This window comes from Canis lupus, chromosome 3, assembly GCF_048164855.1.
Source record: "Canis lupus baileyi chromosome 3, mCanLup2.hap1, whole genome shotgun sequence".
NCBI lineage: Eukaryota > Metazoa > Chordata > Mammalia > Carnivora > Canidae > Canis > Canis lupus.
Window position 1 is genome coordinate 64,416,483 of NC_132840.1, and position 10,707 is coordinate 64,427,189.

General features: G+C 41.5%; 1 protein-coding gene across 1 annotated transcript; it reads right to left on the reverse strand.

Moving 5' to 3' along the window:
- Positions 1-6,313: 6,313 nt before the first annotated feature.
- Positions 6,314-10,707, reverse strand: SLN (sarcolipin). Its single transcript, XM_072821823.1, has 2 exons — positions 10,585-10,707; positions 6,314-6,928 (listed from the first exon to the last, which is right to left on the reverse strand). The coding sequence occupies exon 2, from the start codon at positions 6,853-6,855 to the stop codon at positions 6,760-6,762; it is 96 nt and encodes a 31-aa protein (XP_072677924.1). The 5' UTR covers positions 6,856-6,928; positions 10,585-10,707; the 3' UTR covers positions 6,314-6,759.

The window sequence follows — 10,707 nt, forward strand, 5'->3', positions numbered from 1 at the left end:
GATTGAGCTGTAGAGCAGTTAAATTATTTGCCTGGAGGACGCTGATATATACTATCCTTTGGCACTTTAAGCCCAGAGTAAGGGAGTATGCCTTCTGCCCTAGAGTCACTCATCTGATAATCCAGAGCAGCAGCCCTGTGATTGAAAAGAACTCTACGTGATCTGAGGTGGAAAGAACTGGACTTGCCTCTCAGCTCTGCCTCTCATTAGCTCTGTCTTAAGGCTGGTCATCTGTCCTTTCTGAGCCTTTCTGACCAGTCTTCTCACTTTTAAGGTATGACTAAAAGTGAATACTTAACAAGATCAAGGAGAAATAAGTTTCTAACATACAGTAGGTGTACAGTAAGCTTTATTTAACTATGCTACTTATAAATGTAGTTTTACCCTAACTTTTTGCAGTTGGAAAAGAGGACATTTCTCCAGTATCTCCCTGTTTGTAGATGAACTCAAATATGTGCTCAACACACTGGGCTCTGCTGAGTCATTCATAAACACTGTCCAACTGTTCGGGGTGGTGATAGAGATAGATCAAAAGAAGTAAGCACCATGAATATTTCATAAAGATGCAAACTGCCTTTGGAAAAGCTGTTTCAACTGCCTAAAGTTTAAAAGAAGTTTGCTTTGCTCATTACTGTGACAGAAATTTTGGACTACAGATCTCATGCCTCCTCTTTTCTTACACTATGGCGAGCACAGATCATGCACTTAATCATAGAAACTGGTACATGTCTATTCCCAAGATTATTATACCTAGCCAAGCATTTCTTGATGGACTTGATGGATGCTTATCTAGCGATGATGGTCGACCAGCTAGGAACTAAAATTTAGCTTTGAAATGAGACTCCCATGGACTAAACAGAAATGAGACAAACAACAAACTATGCAATGGGTTAGGTGCTAAGAGTGTGTTAGGCATGAGGCTCGCAGAAGGGAATCTCCGAGGATAACTTCCAAGAAGTAGTAACACCTAATGACAATCTTAACAAATGAATTAGCCAGGAAAGGAAAGAGAAGAAAGTTCAGAAAAAGGGAACAGATGTGCAAGATCACAGCACTAGAAGAGAGTATGGCATACTTGAAAACTACAAATAGTAAGAAATGATAGGAAATGAAGGGTGGAGCGGGGCATATAGGACAGGTAAACAGAAGAGAAGCTACAGGTAGACATAGGTCAGCTGAGAAAAGTCTTCTGTGTCAAAATATTTTTTAAAGATTTTATTTATTTATTTATTCATGATAGACATGGGGGGCAGGGGCGGGGGCAGGTGCAGAGACACAGGCAGAAGGAGAAGCAGGCTCCATGCATGGAGACCTATGCAAGACCTGATCCCAGGACTCCAGGATCACGTCCTGGGCCAAAGGCAGGCCCTAAACCTGAGCCACCCAGGGATCCCCAGTGCCAAAATATTTTTTTTTTTTTGTCCAAAATATTTTTAAAGACTTTCTAAAAGCAGGAAAATGATAAAACATATCTCAAAAATGATAAGTAATATATTTGGGGAGAGAGGCACAGAACCAGCTTAGTTTATTTGATCCCTATCTACTGGGGGCACTCTAGGCATTCAGGACAGGCTTCTGGATCGTGAGCTCTCCAGGAGGTAACACACATACCCTACCTGCTGAGGAAGGCTCTGGGATCCCATTTAGGAATGACATGGATCACGTGCCCAGAGGGCTGTGGGAAGGTGTGAATGGCACAAAGAATTGTGTCCCAGGGGTGTAAAAGGGACAGCTAAGCAAAAAGAAAATCAGTCCCCTTCACCATGAGCTAAAAGGAAAGTGAGAGGTCACACAAGATCAAGCCACTCCAATACAGTTTGACAATTATTTCTCCAGTATATCTGATGGTCAATGGATGAAGGTGGGGGTGGAAGAGACCAGAATATCCATACTTGGTTTGAAAACATGTATTGATGTGTCAGGATACCACCCAAGGGACAGGTTTGCAGAACAAAAGAGGACTCCTTTCTGTGAATCTTGTTATTTTGATTCTAAATAAATAGGAAGAAAGTGGAGGAAAACAAAATTGCAGATAAGACCTTTATCTTTTAATGTGACATTGCCTTCTAAAGAAGGATTCCCCAATTTGTTATTCAGTGAGAGGATATAGTTCATGGTTAGTGTAAAAAAAAAAAAAAAAAGCAAAAGTGCAATGTAGACTGTCCCTTTGAGATGCCTTCTAAAATGATTGAAAGCCAACATTAGAAGACAATAGTTGCGGGGCCCCTGGGTGGTTCAGCCAGTTGAGCAGTCGACTCTTGATTTCAGGTCATGATCTCCAGGTTCATGATCTCGGGGCAGTGAGATCAAGCCCCATCGGGCCTCCCACTCAGCAGGAAGTCGGCTAGAGGAGTCTCCCTCTCCTTTTGCCCCTCCCCCTGCTCACATGTTCTCTCTCTCTAAGTTAATAAATAAATCTAAAAAAAAAAAAAAAAAAAAAAAAGGGACAACAGTGCCAGCATCATCATTTTATGACGATTTTCACATATCCCCGTCTGGGTGAATGGAGCAAAGATGGAAATGTGATTGAAAAGCTGGTCAAGGGCTGCCCGGGAGGCTCAGTGGTTTAGCGGTGCCTTCCGCGAGGGTGTGATCCTGGTAACCTGGGATCGAGTCCCACATTGGGCTCCATGCCTGGAGCCTGCTTTGCCCTCTGCCTCTGTTTCTGCCTCTGTGTGTGTGTGTGTGTGTGTCATGAATAAAAAAATATTTTAAAAAAATGCTGGTCAGGTTGGAATATCTTAGGGCTCTTTCCTTAGAACCAGGGCTTGGGACGTGAATTATATCGATAATTTTCTTGTACCTATAAGGCCAACTACTTAGCAGTCCTAAAGAGAAGAGTTGGCAACCAGATATGGTGTTAGGACTGTCAACAACTAACAAAAATGTGTGTATTTCCTCAATGTAAGAAAATCACTAGATAAAAAGGGGACATCCCAGGGCTGACTGGCTGGTTCAGTCAGTAGAGCATGCAACTCTTGATCTCTGGGTCATGAGTTCGAGTCCCACATTGTGTGTAGAGATTACTTAAAAAAATTTTAAGGGCAGCCCCGGTGGCTCAGAGGTTTAGCGCCGCAGTCAGCCCAGGGCGTGATCCTGGAGACCCGGGATCGAGTCCCACGTAGTGCTCCCTGCATGGAGCCTGCTTCTCCCTCTGCCTGTGTCTCTGCCTCTCTCTCTCTCTCATGAATAAATAAATAAAATCTTTAAAAAAAATTTTTTTAAAGGTTGGGGGCAGGAACAGATGTTCCAAAAGATGTCCAATTTAGTAGTGAGTTTAAGGAAGACTGAAAGAAAAACCAAAGCTAGCACTTCAAAATACTTTCTTCTTAAAATTCATTTGGTTGGCTGACACCGTAATGTGAGCAGCTCAACTTTAAAAGGTGTTTGAATGGGCAGCCTAAGGTTCATGGCAAGAAGAGACCATCACCCAACGAAGAGCCACCCCAAGGGAGAGATGGTAAGTGGGGAGAATTCAACTCACTGCTGTGGGTACGGGTGGCGAAGTGTTCCCAGGCTGTGTCTAATTCCTATGTAAGCATAGACACTGTTCATGATTATTGGTGGCAGGAGGTCCCTTCCAGTGAGTGAGGAGACATGACAGTGAGGAAAGCCAGAGATGGTCCAACCTGGAAGTCAGGTGCAGTCAGAACCTTGAGAACCACCTTTACATGCCATAGCTTCAGCCAGGGGTTGGAGAGGTACTTCGTGCTTCAGCTGTGCTGATACTTCCAATTTCCTGGAATAATTGCCATGCTGTCTGACCTTTGAATTTCTATTCTTGCTGTTCCCTCTGCCTGGAATCTCTTCCAACAACACCCACCCCACCCTTCTCTCTTTGAAGAACTCATTATGCCATTATAACCACCCATTCATAGATCTGTCTCCCCACTAAATGATATGCTTCTTGAGAAGGGGGCCTGCCTGTCTTATTAGCCGTTTTTATCCCCAGTGGCAAGTATAATGCCCAACACATCATAGTTTCACATAGGCACTTATAGAATGAATGAACTAAAAAGAAAGAAGCTAGTGTTGGATCAAGCCCATGAACTGGAACTTTAGCTAACAAGTAGGATTCAGAGTTCTGGTTGCAGAGAACTAGTGTCTTGTTTCAGTGGGTGGTACCAACACGGGGGGTACTGTGACGATTCAGGTACCTGAGGACTCAGGGATGGTCATACATGAAAGGAGACTTACAAGGTGCCTGGGTGGCTCAGTCTGTGAAGCATCTGCCTTCAGCCTAGTTCATGATCTTAGCTCCCAGAATGGAGCCCCAAGTACAGCTCCCAGCTTAGTGGGGAGTCTGCTTCTTACTCACTCTGCCCCTTCACCTGCTCATACTCTCTCACTTGTGCTCTCTCAAATAAACAAATAAAATACTAAAAAAAAAAAAAAAAAGAAGGAAAGGAGACTTACAAGTCAAACTGGAATTTAGTCAAAATGACTAGGACTTCTGAACGTGGAGGAAATTAGACATATTTGCTAGTGGATGTCCTACCCCCACAATGGTAATCCGTAATGCGGTCTGCAAATGGGTCCTACCAGTAGATCCAATCATAGCAAGTTAAGAAGAGAAAGGCAGGAGCACCTGGGTGGCTCAGTGGTTGAGGTTCTGCCTTTGGCTCAGGTTGTGATCCTGGGGTTCTAGGATCGAGTCCCACATCGGGCTCCCTACAGGGAGCCTGTTTCTCCCTCTGCCTATGTCTCTGTGTCTCTCATGAATAAATAAATAAAATTAAAAAAAAAAGAAGAGGGATCCCTGGGTGGCGCAGCGGTTTAGCGCCTGCCTTTGGCCCAGGGCGTGATCCTGGAGACCCGGGATCGAATCCCACGTCGGGCTCCCGGTGCATGGAGCCTGCTTCTCCCTCTGCCTGTGTCTCCGCCTCTCTCTCTCTCTCTCTCTCTCTCTCTCTCTGTGACTATCATAAATAAATAAAATTTAAAAAAAAAGAAGATAAAGGCAAGAGAAAAGCAGATGAGGATTGACAAGCAGAGAAATTACAAAGAGAATTAAAACTGTTACCTTTATCTCATTAGCCTGATGTTTTAGAATGCTAAAGAATGTGAGGGTAAAACTTGCAATCAAATGGTTTGGAGATCTATAATAAAGCATGATTTGTTTGCAGTCCCAACAAAGATGAACACGATACTTCTGTCATCCTACCTTCACCCCTTATATTTGGCTAGTGAGATCTGCGATCCTCAGCTACCACATCTACTAAATGGTGTGACATATGGAAAGTGTTATAGATAGGAGACTCAATAAATGGCACCTATTGTAAATGTTGGCACCATTACTGACTCAGGTGAAGGGACTGTTGTCACTCATTTTGTCCACCTCCCTCTCCACCACCATACACACACCTTCTCAAACACATACACAAACAGTAGTAGATTCTCTGAGGTCTCCTTAGAGTAAGGGAAACACCAGTAATAACTCAGCTAGAGGAATATGGGGAAATGTAGATGCTTGGGCTCTACCCCCTGAGGTTTTTATTAATTGGTCTGAAGAGGACCTCGCGTAAATATTTTGTAAAATCACCCCTGAGGACATACGCTGTTGCGGCCAGGGCTGAGAACCACAAGGTGAGGCAGGCATTGCCTCAGAGATGGGCTGAATTCTCGGCCAGGAGGGCCTCACCTCCATGAGGGAGCTCTGAAAGATGAGGTTTATCAATGTTCCTTTTCTCTGTGGTATCCCCAGAAGTAGCACAAGGAACAAGTGTGGTCTCTCTAGTATGGGGCATCCTAGCAACGTGTTTAAGAAACATCTATTTCATACACACATATGTAAAGTTGTATTTCCGATTTTCCTCCTTGCTCTAACTGCAGTTTATTAATGACTAGCTCTACGTGCATAACGACCCATGATAAGCAAACTGGAATATGCTACTCTTAGAGATGTGATTCATGTCCTGCTTTTACTTGGTGGCACATAATTGTAAATATTTAAAACAAAGGGGTGTTATAGAGTACAATATACATTTTTTGTGATTTTTTAAAGATAAAATGCAAAACTTCAAGGAAATTGTGTGCTTTCAGTGGACCCTTGAAACTATGCCCCAGACCTCCTAGTGAAATCTATTCTCTCTCTGCCCTGGAGGCTCGTTTAGTGGGAAAGTTTGAGGAACACTGAATCAACAGAATTATTTGAAATGTGACAAATCTTAATTGACTTGGTTTCAAATCCTTAGCAGTTGGAAATCTTGGCTTATCTCAAATGCTAGAAATACTGTAACATTTGTCACTTCAATCCCAGCCAAGGGTCAAATGCAGTATCACAAATAGAAGCTGAAATAAATTCCAAAAGTCATTTTGTGGTTGACTTAACTTTATTCACATGATAGCTACAGGGGTTGACAATGACTTCCTCTAACATTTCTTTCTTCTGGTGAGTTGATTTAGCGTTTGGTTGCAGACAGTGTGGGTGGAAGGGCTGTGTGGTAAGACAGATCAGGGGCTTGTTACAATTCTACACCATCATGAATCATTTAATTTTAACCTTGTGGCTTGTCTAACACATTTGCAGTAAGAGTTGAGGAATAAATCTAATGCTCACTGGCAAATACTTGGCAGCGCTTGCAAGCAGCATCTTTAGAGTACACACAATCAATCCTAACACTGGAGGCACCTCAGATATTGTGAGTGTGGGTCAGAAATGCCCTGGGGTGCTGAGAAAAGCATCCCATGACAGCAGTGGGAGCTCAGAGCAGCAGCTCTGGAGAGTTGCAGTCAATCCCAGGAGCATGACATGGCTTCTCAGTACTGATAGGACCTCACAAGGAGCCACATAAGAATAACGGTGATCAGGACAATAGTGAAGTTGAGAAACAGCTCCCGGGTGGATATCCCCATTCTCAGAGTTGGCTCGGTGAGAACTGATAGCAGACTTCTGAGGGCACACCCAAGAGCTCCTGCTTGTCCTCACCTAATGGAGAGTGACAAAGAAAACATGGAGATACATAAGCATTCTTTCCTTGTTGTGGAAGAAGAGAGTGTTATGGGCTGACCTGTGGCCCCAACAAAATTGGTATGTTGAAATCCTAACCCCCAATGTCTCAATAGGTGACTATATTTGGAGATAGGGTCTTTTAAAAGGTAATTAAGTTTAAATGAGGCCATTAAGATGCACCTTAATCCACTATGATGTGTTCTTATAAGAGTAGACGAGGACACAGACATGTACAGAAGGAAGACCATTTGAAGGCAGGGAGTACAGTCATCTACCAGCCAAGGAGAGAAGCCTCAGAAGAAGTCAACCCTGCCAACACCTTCATCTTAAACTTCTAGCCCTCCGACTATTTTTGGACTAGAGCTGCGACTCTTCCTGGGTCTCCAGCTTGCTGATCTCCCCCATAGATTTTGGACTTGCCAGACTCCACAATCACCTAAGCCAATGTTATCCATATATCTACCTATATCTATCTTGATATTAACATACAGATGTAGCGCACACACACACACACACACACAAATCCTATTGGTTTTGTTTCTCTGAAGAACCCTGACTAATGAAAAGAAACTGGCTTTTCTGCCCAATGTCAAAAAGACCAACAAAGTCCTGATTTTTTTCCTGTAATGAATGTATAGATGCTTTGGATAAAACACAAAATGTTATATTTTCTCTCTCCCAGGATATGTGTGCTTGCCTTGCTAACATGGGGTACCAGCAAATAAGGTCACCAGAACAAAATAAAAAACAAACAAAAAGGTATGGTTTAGTATTTGTTCTTGCTTGGAACTGCATGTAAAAGTAGGATCCCATAATTTCTCAGATGTCAGGCTGCCGTAGGTCTTCATCTAAGCCTATGAACGCATGAAGTGCTTACAGCAGCTGCTTGGCCTCTTATAAGCCCTGAATTGGGCACAGAGCCCACGGGGGTCAACCAAAAGTCCCTCGCATAACAGGCACTCAGTCAAAAGAGCAAGTGTTAACCTCATGGGTGGTTCTATTTCAAAAAGGGCTTCTGCCAGCTATTTTTAGTCAAGTGCAGGATGTGCCTATATTGTAAACACTTCAAAGAGCAGGGATGGTATCTTTATAATTTGCACAGATATACACGCAGGAAATCATACTTTGAGAGCATGTGCAGTGCAATCGATGAGATTATTACCTTCAACAATGTGGTACAACTGGTACTTTGAGTACTCAAACCAAATGAAATTAAGATTAAAGATAAACTTCTAGATATTTATTAGATACTAAGATTTTAGATACTATGAAGTGAAAAAGCTTAGGGGGAAGGAGAGTTTTGTTTATTTGTTAAGGTTGGGAGTTCAGGGAGTAGGAAGGAGGGTTAGCAAGCTTTTGACCTGAATAGCATTTTTAACCATCTAACCAGATTGAATTATTAGTTATAATTACTGTTTATTATATTATTAATGGGCAAAATTATTAATTGTATACACTAACCAAATAATCATTCTTCATATTATGGAATGGTTGGTGTAATTAACACACAGGTTCAGATTAGATGGTGTCAACAGTAGCTTGTTAAATCTTGCTTTAAAAATGGCTGATAATGACCGATTTTTGTATCATTTCCTTTTTAATTGTTATCCATCTTTTCACCCTCCACATTCAGGATATAGTAGATTCCAATGAAACTCTTTACAAAGATTTGCTTGAAGGAGAAAGCAAACAGAAGAAAATAAATGGATAAAGGAAGTAGAGAGAATGTGTTAGAAGGTATACAAGAGCAGAGAGGAATAGGAAGGTGATGAATCCACGCCTGGAGCCTAGAGGCAAAGGATGAGAATCATAGGCAGGCTCCTCTCTCTTAATGTAATACAATCCTATTCCATACACTAATTTATTTGGGAGCATTTTGGTGAAATGCAGAGATACGCAAAAAGAGAGAGAGGGAAAGAAGAGAGAGATTATATTTATAATGATCACAACAACCCAGTTCAGGAAGGGCAAAATCACTATCCCACCAAATCTGCCTATTAGATTAAACTCTTAAATAAAGGGATCCATGGATAGTGACCCAACAAGAACAATCAGAAAATGTGATTGAAAGCCGTCTACAGCTGTGTTTGTGTGACCTTCACAACTCTGTGACCTTCACAACTCAGGCAAATATTACCACGATTTTTCTCTCTCCCATAATGTAGCTGAGAAACTGAGAGAGGAGGTATGTTGTTTGCATAATGGCACATAGCAAGTTAAAGGCAGAACTAGAATTGGCAGACTAGAACTGGTTGTTAAAATTGTGGTTACTACACAGGAGTGATTACAAAAATGAGTTATTACTGCAATTAACTGCCCTGACTACACAAAGTCGTGTAAAATTTCAATACTTTGGGAAAACAACTTGACATTTTTTTTATTAAGGCTATTAGTGCTCTCTATCATCCAGCTATTTTGCTTCTGCTCTAGTAACTCAAGCACATGTGCACCAAGATACATATACAGAAATGTTCACAGCCACATTTTCATAATATCCCCAAGCTGGAAACAACTCAGATGTTCATCAACAGTGGGATGGGTGATGAATTTTGGCATATTCATACATTTGAATGCTATAAGAGCAAAGCAAATATATGAACTATGGCAACACACAAGATGGATGGATCTCACAAATAGAATTGTCAGGCCAAAGAAGAATTCACAAAAGACACAAAGAATGTTATTCCATTTATACAAAACTGAAAACAGGGAACTTAATACTATAGTTTAGGAATGCTGACATAGGTGGCAAAATCATAAAGAAAAGCATAAATAAGATTATCTTAGCAATCAAGATGGTGATTACCTATGGTGGGCCAGAAAGGGAGAGATGATCAAGAATGGACTTCTGATGTGCCAGCAGTGATCTCTTTCTTGATGTGGGTGATAGTACACAAGTGTTGCTTTATAATTAGTATTCAAACTAGGTTTTATGATTCTTTACATTTTTTTCTCCAGTAGTCTCTGAATTGACAGGCTACCTCATACACTTCTTTATTTCCTACAGTTTACCTCTTACCATTTCTTGCACTTTGATGGTGTACTTGAATATTTGCTGTTTTATATATTTTTAAGTGGATAAAACACAAAGAGTTAAGATGAGAATTTCTAACAAATCCAATTTAATCAACATATATGCTAACAATAAGAAGTGGAATTTACTTTCACACACATTTATACCAAAGTTAGGTAGATATTCAGATCAGCAACCTTTGGCTTTTCTGTTGTTACCCCACAAAGACAATTTTGGCCTCATTGTAAATCTTCCCCAGAGTTAAGATCACACCATATGATCCAAAGTGATTGCCATATCAGTGAAATAAAAATAAAAATAAAAGCTCTGACATTGACCTTCTTTGAATGGAGGCTTTGAGAATTAGGAAGGGAGAAATGCATACCAGGAGATGGGGAAAAAAGGCAAGTAAGAATAAATAATACTCTTTGCACCTTAAAAAATACTTGGTACAATAGGTATTGCTTATCTCATTAAGAAATATAAACATGCCTCTGTGTTTTTCATTTGCAAATTGTACACACAACACATACACACACACACTTTCCTTTCTCTCTCTCTCTCTCTCTTTGCTATGTATAAAAATCCTGCTGTCATCTAAAGAAGGTCAAGGACACACCTGGCTGCAGTAGGCTTCTTCTCTCTCTCTCCAACTCAGGCTCCCACTCCCGCTTGTCTCCCGGGCTCTCTGGACTCCTGGACTCTGGGCAGGGCCTAAAGTAGTCTGAGGGAGGTGGCAATC

What these genes read in the sequence shown, in the direction of transcription:
- SLN (XM_072821823.1), bottom strand. Translation starts at nt 6,855, where the DNA reads ATGGGGATATCCACCCGGGAGCTGTTTCTCAACTTCACTATTGTCCTG.